This window comes from Camelus dromedarius, chromosome 26 (genome assembly GCF_036321535.1).
Source record: "Camelus dromedarius isolate mCamDro1 chromosome 26, mCamDro1.pat, whole genome shotgun sequence".
In the NCBI taxonomy this organism is placed as follows: domain Eukaryota; kingdom Metazoa; phylum Chordata; class Mammalia; order Artiodactyla; family Camelidae; genus Camelus; species Camelus dromedarius.
This window is the reverse complement of record NC_087461.1, coordinates 14,319,539-14,341,881: the sequence shown is the minus strand read 5'-3', so window position 1 is coordinate 14,341,881 and position 22,343 is coordinate 14,319,539. Positions and strand designations below refer to the sequence as shown.

At 36.1% G+C, this 22,343-nt stretch overlaps 1 protein-coding gene across 1 annotated transcript in view; it reads left to right on the top strand.

The window, feature by feature from the left end:
• The window catches only part of GPR158 (G protein-coupled receptor 158), a 304,244-nt gene that overhangs the window by 10,786 nt on the left and 271,115 nt on the right, over positions 1 to 22,343 (top strand). Inside the window, exon 2 of the mRNA XM_064479408.1 lies at positions 18,337 to 18,442. Coding sequence (XP_064335478.1) covers positions 18,337 to 18,442 — 106 coding nt within the window. The remainder of the gene's footprint in view (positions 1 to 18,336; positions 18,443 to 22,343) is intronic.

Sequence of the window (22,343 nt, the reverse complement as noted above, 5' to 3'; positions counted from 1 at the left end):
CTTTTCTTTTCTTTTCTTTTCTTACAGCTGCCTGGAATGGAATGCAGAGTTTGGTTTTTCCCTTATTTGATGCCTCAGACCACTGTGTAGAGTAGGGGTTCTTCACCTCAGAACTACTGAAATTTGGGGCCAGATAATCCCCTGTTGTAGGGGATGTCTTGTTTATTGTAAGACATTTATCAGCACCCCTGACTTTCACCCACTAGATGCCAGTAGCAACCTCCCCATCCAGTGTGACAATCAAAAATGTCTACAAACATTGCCAAGTATCACCTAGGGGATAAAAATTCCTCTGGTTGAAGGTTGCTGGTGTAGAGGGAACATATATAAAATGCTATTCTATGGCTATCCTTATTTCAAGGGTTCTATATGTATTTCTATGTGTGTATGAGTTTGCCAGATCACATTTCTATTTGTCTGGAACATAAGATCACTGCATACATGAAATCAGACAAGGGCGAGAAGTGGGAAATTTTGATAGATCAAAGGAATATTAATTCACATTTACATATCATTAGGGCTCAAAAAGAACATCTGGCCAAATTACTTGCAGAATTTATTGCTAAGCATGGTTTTACTGCTTGTATAGCTAAATGTATTATATTTAAGATTTCCCATTAAAGGATGCATTCTGAAAAGAAAATGTGTGTATGTGTATGCATGAATCTCTGGAGGGCAAAGAGAGGAGAGAGGGAAAAATTAAGAGTGGGGATGGGAAAATGGAGATGAATGAACTGATGAAAAACAATTAGCAATCTATGATGCTGTGGAATAGTGTTTTACTTTTTCATGAAGCTCTGTTTCCCACAGAGTACTCTCATAGTTCTGATGAAACTGAATTATTCTTTTCAGTAAGTAGTGAGGAATCAAGCTCCTAAAGGTTTAATCATCATAAAAACAGGTTGACTGTGCATGCATTTCAGAGCTTTATTTCGGGAAGTCAAAGCTGTACAATCAGGCTGATGCAGAGCTTAACCTATTAAAGGAATATTAGTACATTATAATACATATTTTTAAGATGCTCTGTTTGCCACTTTGACCTTATTGATTTGACTAGAAGTTGTTCAGAGTTTGAATGTATTATAAATGGGGTTTCCTAGGAAAAAAATAATTAAAATGACATGTTACATAAATATTACTTAAGGCTTTAACATGTTTAAAGACAGTTTTTAACATTAGTAATTTCTAGAATCCTAAGGCAGAAAAAATCTTTAAAAATAATAATGACCACATGATGGAAAAGAATGTTTAGGCTTCACAGTGCAAATTACCTTAGCACAAACTGATACATGACTACTTCTTCCCATAAATATGTAATATACGTGAGCAGCTGGGGCAAGGAATGAGGAGCGGGCTGCTGTACACTGTGCTGACCACAGGGAAATGAGAGACAATGCTGGGAATGTTGAAGGATGAGTCCAAGGCCCATGAAAAGAAGGATGAAGATTATTATTTTTCTGGATAAGGCAAACTTTTGAGCAAGCTGCTTTAGGTATTGACTTAATAATTAGTTTTGAGGGAAAGCCCTCATAATTGGCCCTCTGACAGTTACTTAGAAATGTATTTGTCTTTCCACTTTTTTTTTGAGAAAGAGGCAAATAACAATTGGGGCATTCTTTAAATAAACAATATTCTAGTAAATGTCATGGGGAAGCTCCTTTTTGAAGAATTAGAATTTTAGCAGTAAGAAGGATTTTAGAGATCATGTAATCCAATTTATTTTTACTTTTATAGGTGAGGAAGTTGAGACCCAGGGGAGTGGTGACCATCACCTGCACTAGCTATGGCTGTAGTGAATGTGTAGTTAAATAACAGGTACGGAGAGACCCTGGGTCATCAAGTAAAAGTTTAAGTTACATTCATTATTCACTGACCCCAAACTTGACTGGGTATCAGGATCATGTAAAAAGCCTGCTGGTAAGTTCCTAGGTCCTCTCCAGACCCTGGGAATGAGATGATGTAAGGATAGTTTCAGAAGTCTACATCAAAAACAAAACTCTTTATAATCTAGAAGCAAACTTGGGAAAAAGTACAGTATTTGATAAGGTTGAAATACATATAATTAATTCCTTTTACCAGATTCTAAGAGTAAAAATTAAAAGTTGTAAATGCTTTGCAACTTCAGTTTTAGTCATCCAAAACATTTGGCTGCAGGCCATTCTGAGTCCTGAAGCATTCCAGTGTTGTGTATGACCCTTGGCAGAGGCAGAATGACTAGCAGGTTATGAAGGCAAGGACATCACAGGCAAGAGCACTGGAGTGGTGAGCCACTGAGCTGCATGCTGTTTCTCCCTCATTTTATTTTGGATTATATTTTGATTTCTCACCTTTAAAACAGGGACTATCATGAGAGCAGCTGCCTCTTGTTACAATTTGTTTCTTTATGTAAACATCCTGTTTCCTCAACTAGTTATACATGTCCTTCAGGGGCAAGGACCACATTTCATGACCTCTCATATTCACTGCCTCTAGAAATTGCCTGCATATTTCAGGAAGTATAGAATAGTGCCTAAGAAGAAGGGTTTGGGGACTATAAACCTAGATTTAAATCTATGAGCTTCCACTTTACTTCCTGTGTAATACTAGGCACATTATTTATTCCCTCTGTGGCTGAATTTCTTTATTTGTAAAGGGCATAGAGCACAATGTAAAGAGTAAATGATCTTATATATGTAAAGACTTTGGCATAATGTCTGGAATGTGTTATTCTTTTTTAAAAAATGGTGTATGTAACATGTGCCAGGCCAGGGGTATAGGTATTGAGAATATAACAGTAAAAAAGACAGACAAAAATCCCTGTCCTCATGGATTTTTTGAGTGGGGGACATAGATGACAAGCAAAATATAGTAATTCTTGGTAGAAATGAATGCTGTAAGGAAATAAATAAGATAATATGGTAAAGAATGGCTGAGAGGTAAGGTGGGCTGCAGTAAATATGGCAGTTAGGGAAGACTTCCTTAAAATGCTGACTGAGTTAAATGAAGGAGGAGAAGGAGACAGACAAGAAAGAAACAAGCTTAGGCAATCATCCTTGAGAAAGAGAGCAGCAAGAGCAAAGCCCTTGAGATAGGAATGAGCTTCAAATGCTCTAAAAGCAGAAAGGAAGTCAATGTTACTATAATGTAGCCAGAGGGAGGCTGACAAAGAAGATAAGTAAAGTATACAGAAAGTGTTCAATAAATGCTTAAAATACAGAAACACATTAAGTGCTTTAAAAATTCCTAGCCTGTAGTAATATGTAGATTGTGGATGTATTCTTATTTTCTTTATTTTCCATTTTTCTTTTCTCCTTCCTGCCCATTGCCTCCTTTAGCTCTGGGAACTTGGGTTTTCCAAATTCTCTAATGAGATTTTACTCAAAGAATAAGCTAATTATAGTTGCCCCATTCTTGAATGTGAATGAATAAAGTGGAACAGTTGAGAGGTGAGGGAAGTGGAGACTGAAAATCTAGAATTTCTTTCATAAATCAGTTGGGTGCTTTTTCTGCTCCCCGGCTGAGATCTGTACAGGGAAAACCTTTCCAGGCACAGACAGCAGGAGACTAAGGGCAGAGGCACCGCAGGCAAACTCACAGGCAAAGCACTGCTTTCCTCACTGGTGTGCCTGGGATGACATTCTGAAGGTCAGACCTCTCTCAAGCTGGTGGCTGGCAGGTCTTGGCATCTGGCATTTCCTGACACACTTTGTTGCCTCTTATGGTGAGGGCTCAGATGTCAGGTCAGGGGCTGCTCAGAAACTGCCAGTTAGGGGCACAGGATACAGAAGTGAGATTGGAAGAGCCAGAGGAGACACTGCAAACGTTTGAACATGAATTTGGAGGAGGCAGACTTTGCACCATAGGAAAGAAAGTATAGGCAGGGGTGCATCTCCAATGAAGAGCATCATCAGTGGAAACTTGGGATTATAAGTTTTAGGAAATAAAATCATCATTGGCTTCTCTGATATGACAGATGTGGAATTTAGCTTCTTTTTATTTCATGTTTCCTTTCTCTACTCTAGCTACTGTATTATTAATAATATGTAAAATTTTTCTATTGGTTACCTGGATTTTTATACCCATACATTTTAAATGGTATCTTCTGTCCTTTACTTTTCTTTCTTTACCCTGTTACCCCTATTCCAATATTTTTAGGTAATTAAAGATGGTAACATTTACAGTCTGTCAGTACATTAAAAACAAAAACAAAAACAAAAACAAAACTCACTTCTGTCCTTTGTCCATAAGTTGCTTCTAAGAATTAAAATCTGAATATCTGAATCTATCCCATTTTCAGAATAGTCCAGGTTTCAGGGACCAATGGATTATCTTTCCTCTTTTTTAGATCCATTGCTAAGAACAATGTTACCTTTAGTTTGTGCATGTCTGCATCAAGACCTTTCACATATTTCCCCCTTATGCAGTTGCTAATTTCTTTTTCATATGAAAGAAACAAAAAGAAACCATGTTTTCTTATTTCTAAGATCATCCAACTTCTTAATCAATCGTTTGCTAAAGAAAATGTACTTTTTTTTTTTTTTAAGATATTCTTGGAATCTCAAAATTTGTACAAATTGCTTTAGGCCTTCAGCAGCATAACTATTGTAGAAATATTTTCAAATTATTGAAATTTTGGATCCAACTGTGTGTTGGATGCTGGTCCTCTTTATTTCTAGAATTCTTTTTTTTCCCACCCCCAATAACAATTTCAAATATTTTTTTAGAAAGATTCTGCGTAAGGTAAAATTGCTACATCTCCCCATGGCTGAAAAAGTCTTTGTCTTCATGCATGATTGATTATGTGTCTGAATACAGAATTATAGGTTCAAAGTCATTCTGCCCTCAGAATTATATAAAGATATTGTTATATTGTTTTTAGCACTCACTGTTGCTGCTGAATAATTTAATGTTAACCTGATTTATTATACCTTTGTAGCTAATCTTTTTTCCTCATGGAAACTTTTAAGATCTTTTCTTTTTCCTTGGGGTTTTGAATATTCATGATGATGTGCTTATATGTGATTTTTAAAAATTTATCAACCTCATCAATTAATTGGCTCTTTTAGACTTTTCCACTCAGTAATTTCCTTATATGATGGCTTAAAACTGTTTTGGCCTATCCATTTTCTCTTTCTGGAACTCCTACAGTTAGATATGTGACTTTCTGGATTGATGTCTGTATATCTTAACTTTTCTCTCATTTTCCATCTCTTTTTTTTTTTATCTTTATTTTTATTTTTCCTACCTTTTTGAAAAATTAAATTAGTTTTCATTTGGAAATCTCTTTTACTTTCCATGAATTCTTTCTTGCTCTGATTGTTTCTTTTTCATAATTATATGTTCATTTTCTCAAATCTCTTTGAGGATATTAGTTAAAATATCTATGAAATTGTCTTCTGTTCCCTGAATTATTGCTCCTTGTTTCAGGTTCAGTTATTTCCCTTGTTCATAGCAGTTCTCCTTTATGCTGCCAGTTCATCCCAAATCCGACCCTTGTTAGTCATCAGTTTTATGTCAGAAGGGCTAGGTTACTGTATACAGCTACAGGGAGTGGATTCTTGTGGCAGATGTAAAGGCCTAGTTCCTCAGTGCCCCCCCCCCGACTGTCAGGCTTCATTCACTCTAGGATGCCTGAGAAGGCAGTTGGCAATCTCTGGCTCACTCTAGACCTTTACTCTGGGAGAACTAATAACCATTTAAAAGTTTTAGTTCTTTCCAGGCATTTATTTCAGTCTCTTTACAGAATAGGTCTTGGTTTTTAGCTTGGGAATAAGTGTCATCATTGAATGCAGAGGATGTGCCAACTTGTATAACTGCTTAGAAGGAAAAAAAATCCTTCAATTCATCACCTTAATGTCTGCCTCATCTTCTACTTCCACTCTTGATACATACTGACTTTGAGCCTAAAATCCTTCTAGAAACTTTGCTTAGAAAGCAATGTTCACTTCTGTTCCAGCCTTCTCCTGAGCATGTCCTGGGCTTAGCTCCACCACTCTGGCTTACCATCAGTATGATCATAGATAATTATGTCAAATCTCTGGTCAACTACTTCTCATTCCTTCTTGTATTTATTCACTACCATTATGGTTGGATGTGGAGGGACAAGGTAGAGAAACATACACTCAACTCACCAACTTGAACAAGAACTCAAACTTAGGTCTTCTGCCCAGTCTTCTTACCATTACACCTAAGATATGGACATCATATTCATTTTTTTTAGTTATTACCATGCTGATTGCCCATTGTGGATAGGGTGACCCTGAGGAAACACAACTGTCTCCCAGATTTGGGTGATGTGGTGATCAACGTATTAGCTGTGTGTCCTTAGGTACGCCATTTCACCTTTTTGTGTCCCAAATTTCTCAACTATTATTTAGGGAGAATGATATTGGCCATATATAGTTGTGATATAAATTAGGGAGATTAATACCAGTCACATAACAGTTTCAGTGAGGATATTTTAAGGGTGTATTGTATAATGTCAGACACTTAATGAGCACCTGCTAAATGAAAATGTAGAACACAGGGTGTAAAGCATACAAGAAAAGCCTAAATTTAGTTCATATCTTGGGTATCTAACAAAGCTCTTTATTTTAAATTCCAATGGGAACATTTTAAATTTACTTTATAGCCTTATCTGCTTTTATTATTTCTAAATCAGAAGAATTCCCTGACACAAGCTATGTATCTTTGAAAAGTTACAAGGAATGTCTGACTTGTACCTTCTGTATAGAATATTAGGATCAAGGAAAAAGTCATTTAAAATAAAAAACTGTGCTGATTATCAGATGGTAATTTGATTTGAAGAGCTATATGTATAAGGACCAACAGAAAAAAAAGAGAAATTTAATGATTTAAAAAATTACTAACAAAAGAGTATTTTTCACTTAGATATTGTAGCCAAGCACTAATATAAATGACTTGTTTAATGAAATCACCAGGAAACTCAAGGTATAAAATCATTATTATATATTGTAAGACAGATTAGTGTTCACAGTAGACATTAATTTTCTCTGACAGGATATATTTTGTTCTTATTTTTTATTTCCTAGCAATTAAGGTATGGCTTTGAACATATTATATAAGTTTTCTGAACCTTATTTTCTTTATTTGGAAAATAAGAAAAGTACTTCCTCCTTTATAGAATTGTTGCTTGAATAAAATGAGTCAAAATAGGTGACTTCTTTGTATTGGGTTCCCTGACAAGGGTTGTGTCACTCCATTTAGAAATGGTCATATTCAAAGAGGTGATATGAGGAAGACTGTGGATGTGTTTGATAAAATAAACTGTCATCTTGTCATTTAAAATTGAAAGAGAATGTAGCTCAAAATTATTCCAGTGAAGGAAAACCATAAAATGAGACATTAGTCAGTGACTTCTGCAAAAGCAGCAAGCTCAAAATATATTTTTTAGGGGTATAATCATTTGTTATTGAACTCTAAACCTGCGCACTTAGAGATGTGTTGCACTTGACTTTGAAAGTATCACCTTCAGGAGCCCCAAAATAGAAAGACTGTATACTCGTGGATGGAGAACAGATGTCCCTCCTGATTGACCTTACTTTATTTTATATTTATTGGTTCTCTTTTTTTAAAATCAAACTTGAGTTATTTTCTCCACACAAAGTATATAGACCTTCCCAAGGAAGGTGTGACTTGATTGCCAAAAAGCCTTCCAAGAACAAGAAGCCAGACAGATGGAAGACATTTGTCACTATGTAAAGTTTTTGGCAAGCTTCTCTCGACATGTCAGTTGCAAAGTAGTGTGGGGGACGAGAACATTTTCTTGCCCTAAGACTGACTGACTGTTGTCAAATTCTTCTAGATTTTCTAGAGGGGAATCAGACTGTGTTCTTGGTTCTCCTGTACTTTTTGTAGTTATGGGTTTGAGCTAAATGAGAAATGTTTTTCTGAGCAGTGTTTTCTGAGGACGAGAGGACCCAAGTGAGGAAGTTACCCAAAGATGACTGAAACATGGTTCTAGAGTATTTTAAAGTTAGATGGTAACAAAAAGGAAATTGATCTTTGTCCCCTGTACAAAGGCTCTTCTTGATCCCACCCCATTAGCAACTATGAAGTATGCTCTTCTGTTCATGTGCTATTTGTGTGCAAATCATTTTAATGAAATAATTGCTATATATCTCATGATTCTGCTTTTTATTTATAGAAATCTGTTTTAAAAATCTTTCTGCTGCTACTCATACAACCAGTCCATTTCTCTACTACTACATAATATTCTAATGCTGCATAGTGTGTGGAAAATGTCCAGTTCTAGGGATAAATACCCAAATTGTCTTCACTACCCTGCCATTGCAATAACACTGTGGTTAGCTTAAATGCCCCTTTATGGGCCTGCATGAGAATTTCCTTGAAAGATAAACCAAAATGCAGGATTTCTGGGTCACAGGGAGGGCTAAATATGATTTTACAAAATATTGCAAGATTGTTCTCAAGACAGGCTGCATCAGTCTACATACACACACCAGCATGGCGTATGGGCTCCTATGGCCTCACATCCCTGCCAACACTTGGCACTACATAGCTTTCTAATTTTTGCCAGTTTAATGACTGTAATGTGGTATCTCACTATTGCTTTAATTTGCATTTCTCTGGCTACTAATGAGCTTATTAAGCATCTCTTCATGTGCTTTTAAGCCTGTTGGGTTTACTTTTTTTGTAAACTGCTTGTTTATAGCTTTTGCCCATTTCCTATTATGATTCCTGTATTTCTGTTGTACTTGAGGAGATCCTGTTGTATTCTAGGTACTGTTTCCTTGGCAATTTTAGAACTGCAGTATCACCCAATCTGTCACCTTTCAGGTAACTTTGCCCATAATATTTTCCCTTAAGCAGAATTTTTAAAACTTTCTGATGTTATTTACTTAATCAAAATTTGGACTTACAGTTTATGCTTTTGGGTTTCGTGTAGGAACTCTCAATGCCTTCCCACAAAAACAATCTCTTAAATCATCAACTACTATCTTTAAAGTTGTACCTTTCATAGGCTGTGTATTGGGAGTTCACTTTTATACATGGTATTGAGTAGGGATCCAGTTATATTTAGTGAGCCAGGTTCCCAACACTATCCTCCTTTATTTTACATATAAGTGCCTTACATGCACATGTATGTCTCAGAGCTCTCTATTTTGTTCCACTGCTTCCTGTGTCTGTTCTCCTGTCAACACTATAATTTTTATTGCTGTGGTTGGGTAGTATGTCTCAATATTTGCTTGGGGAAAGCCTACCTCTTTCCCCTTTACACAGCTGACTCTTATTTTTCTACTTAAAGTATGCTATCAAATTTCTAAAAAATCTACAGAATTTTGATTGATTCTGCATTACATTTATAGCTCCATTTGATGAGAACTGACATTTTTAAAACAGTAAAATTATTCCCTTTCAGAACATAAAATGTCTCTCCATTTATTCAGATCTATTTTGTCCTTCATTAGAGTTACAAAATTTCTCTGTAAGTTTCATGTATTCTTGATTTATTTATTTTATTTATTTAAATTACGTCTTTTTAAATGGAGATACTGGGTTCAACCCCCAGTACCCTGTGTATTCTATGTGTATTTAAACAAATATTTTATTTTATTTATTCATTTTTTGTTGTTCTGTTTTTGTTTTGGGGTGAGGTAAGCAGGTTTGTTTGTTTGTTTGTTTGTTTATTTATCTATTTATTTTAATGGAAGTACTGGGGATTGAACGAAGGACCTCAGGCATGCTAAACATGCACTCTACCACTGAGCTATACCCTCCCCCATCATGTGTACTCTTAATTACTAGAGAATTTATAAGTTCTGTTACTATTTTAAATGGAATATTTTTAGTGCTGACTTTTTGTTGGAGATTGTTGGTGTAGAGAAACGCTATCTGGTATCTAACAACTTTGCTGAATTTTCTTATTGTTCTCATATTTGTGTGTTGATTTTACTGCTAGATAAATGATCATGTCATCTACAAATAATGACAGTTTAATTGCTTCTCTTCTGATCTTTACATCTCACTTTTTTCCTTATAGAATTAGTTGTGACTTTTAGTAAGTGTTAAATGGCATCTGTGACAGTAAACATTTTTGATTTAAAGGCAACATCTTTTAAGTTTTTCCTTTAAGTATAGGGTTGTTAGAGGCAGGTTTTATTAAGTTAAGAATTTCCTTCTACTTCTAGTTTACCATGAAAAAAAAAAAATTAGGTGTTGGAACTTTGTAAAGTGCATTTTTATATTGGTTAAAACAATCATATAATTTTTTCTCATTTCTCCTACTAAGCTGTGAATTTCACTGATATATTTCTAATATTGAAACATACTTTTATTCTTGGGATATACTCCAGTGGATCATGATGTGTAATTATTTTAATATATTTTAATATTTGCTTAGCTGATATTTTGATTAGGATTCTTAGATTTATATGCATAGTTAAAATGCGACTACTTTTTTTTTTTAGTATTGTTCTTATGTGGTTTGGAAGCAAAACCATGTAAAATAAATTGGATGGTTTTAGTTCTTTTTTGGTTTTAGGAACTTTTAAAAATAAGAGAACTATTCCTTAAAAATTTGCTAGAATTCATATACAAAATCATGTATGAAGGCCTGAAGTTTTTCTGGGAAATGAATGATTTAAAATTTTTTTATGCTTATGGTTATATTCAAATTTCACATTCCCTCGGGGCAAATTTGGCATTTTACATTTTGTATCAATTTATCGATTTCCTCTAGTTCTTTATGTTTGTTACAGAATAATCAGTCATAATACCTTTTACAAACATTCCTTTGTATCTGTTTTTCTGTATTGTTTGCCTATTTTCTGTTTATATGCATATTTTCTCTTTAATTTGAGTCTCTCTTATTTATGTTTTCAAAGAAATTTGATTTCTTTATAACTAATTTATTTGAACTATTTTGAAATACTTTTGGACCTTCAGAAGATTAGCAAAGATAATACAGAAAGTTCCCACATACCCTTCCCCCAGCTTCCTGTAACATTAACATCTTATGTAAAATTATCAAAAGTAAGAAACTAATATAAAGGCATGTTTTTGATTAGACTGAAAAAAAAAAGAAAGAAAGAAAAAGGAAGAAAGAAAGAAAGAAACTAATATTAGTACAACCCTATTAACTCAACTACAGATTTAATTCAGATTTCCTGTTTTTCCACTAACGTTGTTTCTCTTCCAGGATCCAAAAATAGGATATCATATCTTATAGGCTGAATTTTCCCCCAAATTCACATGCAAATGTCTTAGCCCACAGTACCTCAGAATGTGACTGTATTTTGAGACAGGATCTTTAAAGAGATAATTAAGTTAAAATGAGAATGGGCCCTAATCCAACATGACTTGTGTCCTCTTAAGAGGAAACTAGGGCACAGGAACACACAAAGTGAAGACCATGTGAAGACACAGTGAGAAGACAGACATCTACAAGCCAAGGAGAGAGGCCTCAGAAGAAACCAAATCTGCTGACACCTGGATCTTGGACTTTTAGCCTCCAGAATTATGAGAAAATATATTTCTGTTGTTTAAATCACTCAGTCTGGGGACTTTGTTATGGCAGCCTTAGCAAACTAATATATCATTTGTTTTTCATATTTCCTTAGTCTCCTGCAGTCTGTGATAGTTTCTCAGTCTTTCCTTGTCTTTATAACCAATATTCTCTTATGTTATCAACTATCAGCTGACACTTCTGAAGTGTGCTGAGAAGATATTTTGTTGAATATCCCTCAATTTGGATTTTTCTGATGGTTTCTTATGATTAGACTTAGGTTTTGGACTTCTCAGAAGAATACAACTGAGGGTAAATGCCCTTCTCATTGCACCATACCAGAGAGTACACAGTATTATATATCTTATTATTGGTGATGGAGACCTTAATCACTTGGTTGGTGTGATGCCTGCCACGTTTCTCCACTCTAAAATTACTATTTTCCCCTTTCCATTCTTTACTCTAAGTGAAACACTAAGTTAAGCTTATACCCAAGGGAAAGTGAATTAACTTCTGCCTGGAGGGAGGAGGGTCAACGAATTTGGATACATGTTAAAACCACTACAGTAATGAATGAATGTTTTGGAGAAGATGAGATGCTTTGAGCTTATTCAAATATCCTGTTTCTTCTTAATGTTTTCCCCACTAATTTTAGGGTTTATCAGCAGGTCTTGCCTGCAACACTTACTAGTGATGATTTCCTATTTCTATCATTCCTTCTAAATTTACGAGATGGAATTCTTTTGTAACGAAGAGTTGTTCCTTCTTCCTCATGTAGTTACTTAATCATTTATTTATATGAGTATGGACTTAGGGATATTTATTTTAGGTGTTGAATCCAATATTATAATTTATTTTGTTGTTCAGATTGCTCCAACTTTCACAACTGGTAACGCTCTTAAGTTGGCTTGTGTCCTTTTGACATGCCTTTGTTCTTATTTTCTGAAAATGATGCTTTAGCCATATTTTGCATATTCCCTGCCCCAGGCTTAGGTTCATTCATTTTTCTAACCCTGTTCCAGAATTTTGTTTTACTTGTAGTGTATTCACTGCCATTCATATCCAAGTATTCATTAATTTCTTTTTCAACCTAAGGGTTATTTAGGAATTTGTTTTTATTTTCCAAACATGCAGGATGTATTTAAGCTATCCTTTTAGGAAACTTAATTTATAATTTAATTCTTATGACTAAAGGACATAGTGTGTATGACACTGATTCTTTGGAATCTGAGGTTCTCTCTGAAATGTCTCTGGTTTATTTTTGGTAAATATTTAGTTAATATTCTGTGCATGTTAAAATAGAAAGTGAATTGTCATGTGAAGAACATGTACATTATATATGCCTAAATAGTTTAAGTCTACTAATTACAATGTTGAGATATTTGCTAATTGCTTCTTTGACTTATCAATTTCTCAGAGAGGTATGTCAGAATTTCCAAATACAATTGTTTATTTCTCTTGTTATGTCAATTGTTGACAATACACCCACAGACACAAACACAGGTGCATGCACTTAGGTGCGTTTATGTTCTTGGTAGCTATATTCTCTTAATCTACTGTTTCCTTCCCAATACACAGTATCTATATTGGTTAGATGTTTCAGTCACCTATTTCTGCATAATAAATTACTGAGAAAACCTAGGGGCATAAAACAAGCATTTTATTCTCACAGTTCTCTGAAGTTTTTTTTTGGGGGGGTGGTGGTAGGTAATTAGGTTTATTTATTTAATTTTTTTTTAATGGAGGTACTGGGGATTGAACCCAGGACCTCCTGCATGCTAAACACACTCTCTACCAATGATCTATACCCTCCCCTCATTGTTCTCACAGTTCTGTGTATCACAAATCTGGGAAGGGCTTGGCTAAGCAGTTTGCTTCTAATGTATGTAGTATCAGCTAGGGTGGCTGAGGCTGGAAGATCCACTTCTAAGATGGCTTCTTTACTCGTATATCTGGCAACTGGACTGGGATGTTTGGAATAGCTGGGGGATGTATGGGAACTGCTCAGTAAACTCTCCTTCCACATTTACTCCACCTGGCATCTTGTATTACTCACTGCAGGATAATCTCAGGGTAGCTGAGCTTCCTATACACCTACCCCTCTCAAGTCCCCCACCCGCAAAGTCTCATTTCATTGTGATATTGTCTTAAAAGTCTGGATTTAGCCATCTGAATGAGATCCAGATGAGCATGAGTATCTATGTGTACGGTTCCTCAAATATAGTACCTCTCAGTTTGAAGACCTATAAAGAAGTATTAAATCTGCCCCCTCTCCCCAGTATCCCCTCAACATCCAAATGTGGTTAAGAGATTGAACAACTACAATAACACTTCAGTTAAAGAAGCAGGATGCACATAGCAGTTACTAGTCTATGGCAGTTCTGAAATCCACTTCAACACATGCCACCAATCTCTTGATTAGGACCAGTCCTGCTCCCTGGGAAAATTCTCTGAAGGTCCTGACTTTACCCTCTGGGCCCTTGAGTGTCTCCTCTGAGCTAGCCTTCCTTTTCCTTAAGAAACTGACTCTGCTGCTGGGTGGCCTTCTCAGCTTGCTACATGCCCGTAGAAGGGTGGGGGTGGGGGTGGACGAGGTGTCTTTTACAATGTTGTACTCATTTCCTTTTAATTCAAGATGATAGTTCTCCTGTCTATGCTGTTCATTGAAAAATGTGGGTTTTCCATGAATCTTACTGGAGTTCATTCTACTAGATGAAAGCCACACTTACAAATCTCTTTTAAGATAAGTTTTCTATCTTAGGCCCTGTGGTTGCTATGTAGTAAAGCCTTGAGAATCTTAGAATCTCTGTTTAACAGAGAAGGTCTTTGAGGCATACCCATATGACCATCGGAAGTCCTTTAGTCTCGCTGAAAGCCTCTATGAAACACTGCCTTAGATCTTTCTGAGGTCTTAACAAAGGAGTACATGGGCTGTTACTGTCAATTTTTTGGAGTGATGGAGAAGGAAAATTATTGTCCAAGGTAACATGGTGAAGAAACAAAAGCAGAATTTCAAAACTTTCCTTCAACCTATCTAGTTTTTCTTTCTATTCATTCACCCATATAAGTTCATGATAGTTTTTAGTTTCTCTTTCTCTCTCTCTTCTTTTTTTGGTCGTTGTTATTTTAGCTACTATTTGCATCTCCCTAGTATCTGCAGTTTTTTCAGGGTTAATTTTGGGGATGGGTGGATTTAGGAGCTGAGGGAAAATATTACAAAGACATGGGCTATAGATATTTTAGTCTGGTGAGAAAAACAGATCATTTAAAATCAAATATTATAGTAAAGAGCGCTAATGGTATAAAGAAGGTAAGCACAGTGTTTAATGGGGAGAATAGAGTTAGTTTATAAATGAGACTTGGAGTTCATGGAAGACTTTAGAAAGGAGCCAGGTAGGAGCTATGATAGGTAAAGCACAGCTTAGGCAAAGGGGCTTTAGGTATGAAGGTATGTATAAAAGAATGATTTTCTGAGATAGCATGAATTATTTAAGGCCTCACGTGTAGTTCTGAATTGTCTGGAACAGTAAATGTATGCAAGAGAGTGAGTGGAGAGTTGGAAGTAGAAGGGGCCTGGGTATAATGTTACACCAAAGAGCCTGGGTTTTATTCTTTACAAGAGTGGAAAATACTGATTTTAAGCAGGGAATTGTGAGGATCATATTTACAGGTTTCAAAGATTAAACAGACAGCAGTGTTTGATGCTTAAGCTTTAGGGCTGCTGGCTTGCATGGGAACTTTCTAAAGTCCTGGAATGGGCACTAACGAGTTTTGTGGTCAACTGTTTTTTGTAAAATTTGCAAAAGGAAGATTTAACTGAATGGTCTCTTTCTACTATAAACTCCCTCCACTACATTTTCCCTAGGCTGTGGACATTTTTGGAAATTGGTTAAGGATCAGTTCTGGATTATTTAGTAATATATATTAAAATAGCTTATAGTCACATCTGTCTATAGCTAAGTTACTGCCAGCCATCTTAGTATAGAAATACCTTCTGGTAATGATCTTACAACCCATCCAGCAGTTATAACACAAAGATGTAGGGCCAAAGGTCATACTGTGATATAAATTTATATTCATGATTTTGTATTTGTTTCTTAAAGAAGGACCCTAAACTGTATAAATGTCAGGACCTACAAACTGAGATCCTCATCTGGAGCAAAGTCAGACAGGTCTAAATTACTAAACTATTACAAACTTTTTTTTAGCTCCCTGAGATGAAGGCCTGAACCAAGCAGAAACAGCAGAAATGGTGGGTATGGGTCGAGATACAGGAAGCAGACAAGGAGTAGAATCTAAGGAACTTGGCAACTGTTTTCATTCAGGGAGTGAGTTTCAGAATGAACAGGTTATGGACTTGGATGGATGGAAGCCCACTGATGGAGAGAGAACATTAGGGAAATCACAAATCTCATTGGGGGATGAATCCCATCTTGTGCTTAGTCCAGTGGGAAATTTTGTGTCCTTGAGAAAATGTGTGAGTATAAACTTGCTATGATTATACCTTGAACCACTGGGTTAGAAATCTCACCTCAGTGAGGCTTATCCTGACATCCTTTAAAAAAAATTTTTTATAACTTACCTTCTATTCCCACCCATCCTCCTTACCTGCTTGAATTTTTTTTTTCTCCATTGCTCTTTTTAGTTTGTAATGTGTAGCATAGTTTACTTATGTATTATAGCCATGATTTATTATTTGTCCCACACTGGAAATGAGCTCCATGAAGGCAGGAAATTTTTTTTTCCCTCTGACTTACTAATGTGTTTCAAAGACCAAGAACAATTTTGGCCCATAGTAGGTGCTCAGTAGGTGATTTATTGAATGAATTAGAAAAAGAATGTTATTTTCCAAAGAGCATGAGTAGAGCCGAGAGTGGGCTTGCGTGATTGGCAGGACCGGTTAGAACATAGTTCTGTGGGAAATCTTGGTGGGTGAAGGAGGTCAACAAGTCAGCCAATATTTATGGAATACCTGCTCTACCCCAAATGGTAACTTTCCACATCCCCCAGGATTTAGCGTCCATTCTCCATGAAACATTCTGATACTTTTTAAGACACCCTAAACCTTTTGGGATTGCTTGGGCAGGACCTGTATGGTTCACCTTCATGGCTTCTCATGTTGATATGCACATTCCAGGTGATAAGTATTTGTTGAAAGAGTGAAGGAGTGAACTGGGTCAAGGCATTCTATTACTTGGGAGTTCAGTTATTTATCACATGAATAGCATTTGTTTTATGGAATTATGGTCCACAATAGTAATGTTTTGCAAACTGCGGCTATTTCTCAGAAGGATTTGTAAGTTTTTTATGGTAAACATTTGGGTTTTCCTTTCAGTGATCCCCTGAGAAGTGAACTTACACATATTCTGGGTTGCCTGGACATCCAAGTACTAACAGGAGGTTTTGGTGTGCCTGCTTGTTAGCACTATGTGGTGTAGTACATACTTTGTCACAGGTTAATAAGAACAGAGGCAGCCTTAAGAAGTAAATGATTTATTCACTCTAGATGAAGCCCCAGTGACATGAAGCCACTCTGTCAGAAGATTTCACAGTAGCTTGAAAGGAGAAAATAGATGAGAAAAATGAGTCATAACATGGTAAAATAGGCTTACTGAACTAGCAGTTGGTATCATATCCCTTTTCTGAGAGGTGGAAAAAATGTAATCATTGGTGTTTTTAAATTAATATTTTAAATTTCAAATTTGTTGGCTTGACAGTTTCATTTGCATTTGTTTTGTTATTTTGTGTATATGTGTATGCTGTAGCTGGAAGAGCTATAATATAAGGAATTTGAGCCTACCTTTATGTTTGTACACATTTAATAATATCATAATGAAAATAGTTTAAGTTGGGGACATGGGACCTTGAACATGTGTTTTTATGTTTAGTGAGTTTTATTGGAGTGTTTCTGCTTTATTTAAGTTTGTGAAAAAAGACATTACAGAGCTGTGGACTTCACGGCCCAGTCCACAGAAAAATTATTTCAATTAATTCCAGGTGCAGTAGTTCAGTGTAGGACATGTATGTCTGTTGCTTCTGCTGCTAGGGATGCTGGTGGTAGTGAAAAATAGAAGAGGGGGATCTTAGGAAAATGTAGGGAGATTTGTTGGCAAAAATGGAGGAATTTTAAAGTTGGAACTTCCTTTGCAATTTTGCTTTTGGCTCTGAATTTGTGAGTTCTCTTTCTTAATGACTTTTCTCAAATGGGTAAGTGAAATGCAGTGTTCTTGTTTCTAGACTTAAAAGAATAAACACTAATCAGTACTTCTGTGGATGGTGCAAATCTCTGGTGTGGAACACTGGAAGACCTGAAGAACTGATTAAAATGACTGTGATAGAAGATCAGAGGAAAGAGATGCTTATTTTCTGACACTGTCTTTCTCCTAATTAAGCACCCTTGCCACCTTGCCCCAACTTTTCCATCCCTGGCCTTGCATTGGGAACTAGAAATAGAAAGAAATGAGATAAGGGCTTTAAATTTTTTTACTTTAATAGAATGGGTACTGGGAACAGATATTAAATCAGAGTCAACTTTGCTACCATGTCTGGAGCAATACTGTCCTGAGTTTGGTCAATCAACAAATATTTATTGAACACCTACTGGGCACCAATCATTATACAGGGAGATGAAGACAGTTAACAGTACAGAACCCCTGCCTTTGGGACTTATATAAAAATAATACTTGCTGATTTTGTTCTGTTGTGTCTCTATCTTCAGTTGGTACCTGTTAAATGAATATGAGTGGGAAATTTGAAAAATTTTAGTGCATTCTTTATGCTGATTTGTCTGACTTCTAGGGTAGAATAAAGAGTTACAAATTGCAAAAGCCCAGATTAATTTGTTCTTTCTGTCTTTCTCTGTTTTTAAGGGGTGTCATGAAAGTTGACATAAATCTTCAGAAAGTGGACATTGACCAGTGTTCAAGTGATGGCTGGTTTTCAGGAACTCACAAGTGTCATCTTAACAATTCAGAGGTAAGAACATGGAGATAAAGTTCTCTGAAGTCGGAAGCTCAGAAATATATTACCTTTGAATATATTGTATTTGTCTGGAAAAGTGAACAAGAGGCATCTCGGGGCGGGGGGGGGGGGAATCTCCTATGCAGCTATGAATGTTGCCAAATGAACTGAAAGAAGATTAGAAAATGAAATTTGTGCAGAATAACTGTCATTTGGGGACTGAGAGAAGGCTGAAACTAAAATTATCTCTGAAGTTTGGCTTTAGTAGAAGGCTGACCCTATTCTTCAAAATGGGCTGGAAATTAAAATAGCCATGAAGTGAGAAACCAGTCCCAGGAGGGATCAACCAGATTCTGCACATTTTTGTGGAGTATGATGCTTGTTGAAACATTGATGGTATTCATTCAGACACCTTGCCATCTGCTAGAGAAACAATAAATTATGGCAGGGTGATTTTGAAAATAAGGAGAAATCTGTACATTGTAACCTGGAATGGAAATGTGTATATTTGATGTTTTTTTCCAATTTTCAGTTCCTATCCATACTTGATTTCATGCGACTCTGGTTGGTGAGAAACAGGCATAGAGATCATACTTCTAGAAATAAGACTGTCATTTTTTTTTTTTTAGTAATTAATTTTTCTATGGAATGAAATATTCTTTAAGTTCTATAGTGTTTTATAGTTTCCAAGTTTCATACAAATAATTTCATGTAATCCCATAATAACCCTTTTTGTCTCTCTAACCCTATGTTGCCCCTCCCCACTTCCCTCTCCCCACTGGTAATAACTAGTTTGTTCTCTATATCTGTGAGTCTGCTTTTTTGTTGTTATATTCCCTAGTTTGTTGTATTTTTTAGATTTCACATATAAGTGATATCATATAGCATTTTTCTTTCTCTGTCTGACTTATTTCACTTAACATAGTGCCTTCCAAGTCCATCCATGTTGCTGCAAATGGCAAAATTTCATTCTTTTTATGGCTGAGTAGTATTCCATTGTATATATATATATATACCACATCTTCTTTATCCATTGTTCTGTTGGTGGACACTTAGGTTGCTTCCATACCTTAGCAATTGTAAATAATGCTGCTATGAACATTGGGGTGCATATGTCTTTTTAAATTAGTTTCACTTGTCTTTTGTCACTTCAGAGAGGAGTTGTGATTCCATCCTCATTTCATTTTCAGTGATCTATCTGTGAGGTCCCCAAATTCTCTGAAACAAATGTACAGTAAAGTTCCTGACCTTGAGTACTTGGGCTATCTCAACTTTGAGTCCATGAATTTATGAGAAAAGTCAGCTTGATTTATTTAAAATAGGGCCTAATACTCTGGTTTCTCTTCAGATTGTATAAATCTTTTGCCTTTTAAAATAGGGGCTATTCCCATAATCTACATCTTCCATTTGAATTTTTGCCCATGTGAAAGATGGTTGTACATAGTGCAATTGTAAGGTTAGGAATTTTAAATCAAAAGGAAATTTAACAGGAAGCACTTATCTGTGCCATTACATGCAAAAAGATGTGTAGACAGATGTGCACACATGTACATATGCTCATTGCATGTTTCCCATGTGCACCCCCCACTATCCTGCCACACATAAGCCACATGTTCCTATAGGCCACCACCATCCAAATAATTTCCCACAGCTCCCCACACCCCCCTACATTCCACACATACCTGCGCCTGCCCTCTACACTTCCCACCACAATATCCCTCAGCCTTCCCACTCGCTAATCCCTCTAGAAATCTCCACAATCACCCACATCCTCTAAACCCATCACACACCCCAACCATGTTCCCATGACCCCCACACCCACTCTCACATCTCCATAAACCTCCATGTAGCCAGCCTTCCACACAGCCCTCACTTCCTTCACTCCCACCCCAAATTCGGACCCGATTATGTAGAGAGAATGTTTCTGTCTTGTCAAGTCACAGAAGTCATGATCTTTTCACCTCCCTTTCTTATCTGTTCTCATGGTTTTGAACTTTCCTGAGTTTCTACTTCCCTTTGGGTGATTCTGACATTTCTAAAGATATGAATTTCATTCACTGATTTGGTAAATATCTTTAGCCTGATTACCTATCTCCATGCCAATGGTATATAGCCATGTAGCTTTGTCTTTCAGCCAGGGTGGAATTTTTTTCTGCATGGGTGTCATATTGTGGATATTGATCTGTATGTGCTCATTTCTGTATAGACTTGTTTCAGTGGTGCTCCTGGGTGGTTCAATAAGCAGTCTGTCTAGAAACAAGGAGATATTAACTTATCAGTCTATTACAGTTGCTGCTTGCCTCTAATAATCTCAGTGTAGTTTTTTCTTCCTTATTTATCTGACTAGATGGTCTTATTGGAAGAACTTCTTTCTCCTTTTGGAATATTGATTTATTTTCATTGCATCAGGATTATTAATTTTCTATGTATTCCATCTCTTTAAAGCTTTCAAATAAACTAATTTATTTCAAGATAAACTATTACCCTCTATTCTGGTTAACAAAGATTAGGGTGAAATATTTAACTTTTATATGGGAGCATTGTATTTATTCAATTCCTATAAGAGAAACTGGAAAAACATATCCTGTAAGACAACCGACCGTTCAATGAATCTCATTTGAATGTGTTGTAGAAAGAGGTTCAGTGATCAAAAAATAACATCAACAAACACTGAGTCTACAAAATGCATGTTTTGACTTGAACCCTGTATCCCTCCACCCCTTTCCTTGCCCAGTCCTGGGATTGGGAGGAGGAGATCTTGGTGTCCTAGGCTGGACCCATGAGGTCCTTGGTGGATAGTGTGATTTGCATGGGGCTGGCCTGGAACTCTTCATACTTTTCTGTTGGGCTTCTCTAAGCTTCTGTAGTTGGTGCTGGCCACTCAGGGCACATCCTCAGACTTGTGACTAGTTCAGTCGTTCCCTGTAGTGATGTGAATTGGAGACTAGGCACTGGCTTTTATTGACTTTTTTATTGCTTGAGAAAACAGAAAGAAAAGCTTTTGTCCAGGGCATTTTTCATCTCCTTTGTTCCTTGTCACAAATCTTCCATTACAGACCCCAGGATCATTGGGTGTAAGGACCTGTCTTGATGAATATCCACATTACAAGAAACAAGGGCACTCATCATGTTTACTGTGATTTTATCTTACCAGTGTTTAACATTATTTTCTTATAAATAATTGAGGCAATTACCAATTTCAAAATTATAATTAAGGCAAACTTTTCATTTAAAAATTTTCCCCCCAGTGTATTGACTTTTCAGCCTCCAAGTTATCTTAAACTAGTACAGCAAGTCTGATGTCAGAAACAGCTAAGTGGTATGAAACCAATGACCAAAACCTCAGGAGCACTTTAGAAAGGCATGGGAGAGTTGGTCAGGAAAATAATCTCTCAGCAAGTTTGGGTTGTTATAGGGTCTAGGAGGCCACTAAGTATTTTTTGAAGGGCATAGTAAAATAAGATCTGAGTCGACACCCTGAGCTGGATTGCAGGATTATTCTGGCTGTTTTCATAACTGATCCAGGTCACTGCTACCTGGACCTGCCTATATTTTCAGTATCCATTTGAATAATTCTTGACCTATTTCCATATCATTGTTTGCTGTGAGTACACAAAATCCTTTCCTACAGAATAGTTTATTAAAAAGACTCAAATAAATTGATACTCATTTTTGTTTGAAAGGTTTTCTTTTGCTTTGTTTCCATTAGAAGGTTTTTTTTTTTTTAGTCGTTATTTGAAATAGGAAACATTAGGACAGTGGTCTTGAAACTTTTTGAATATACTGTTAGTAAAAATGCCTTAAGCATCCACCCAGAGTATTTGTATATTTTTAGTCTACAAAGTATATGCATCTTTTGTTATATATTCTGTATATTATAAATCATGAAACTTAATTGGGTTGAGATAAAGATGAA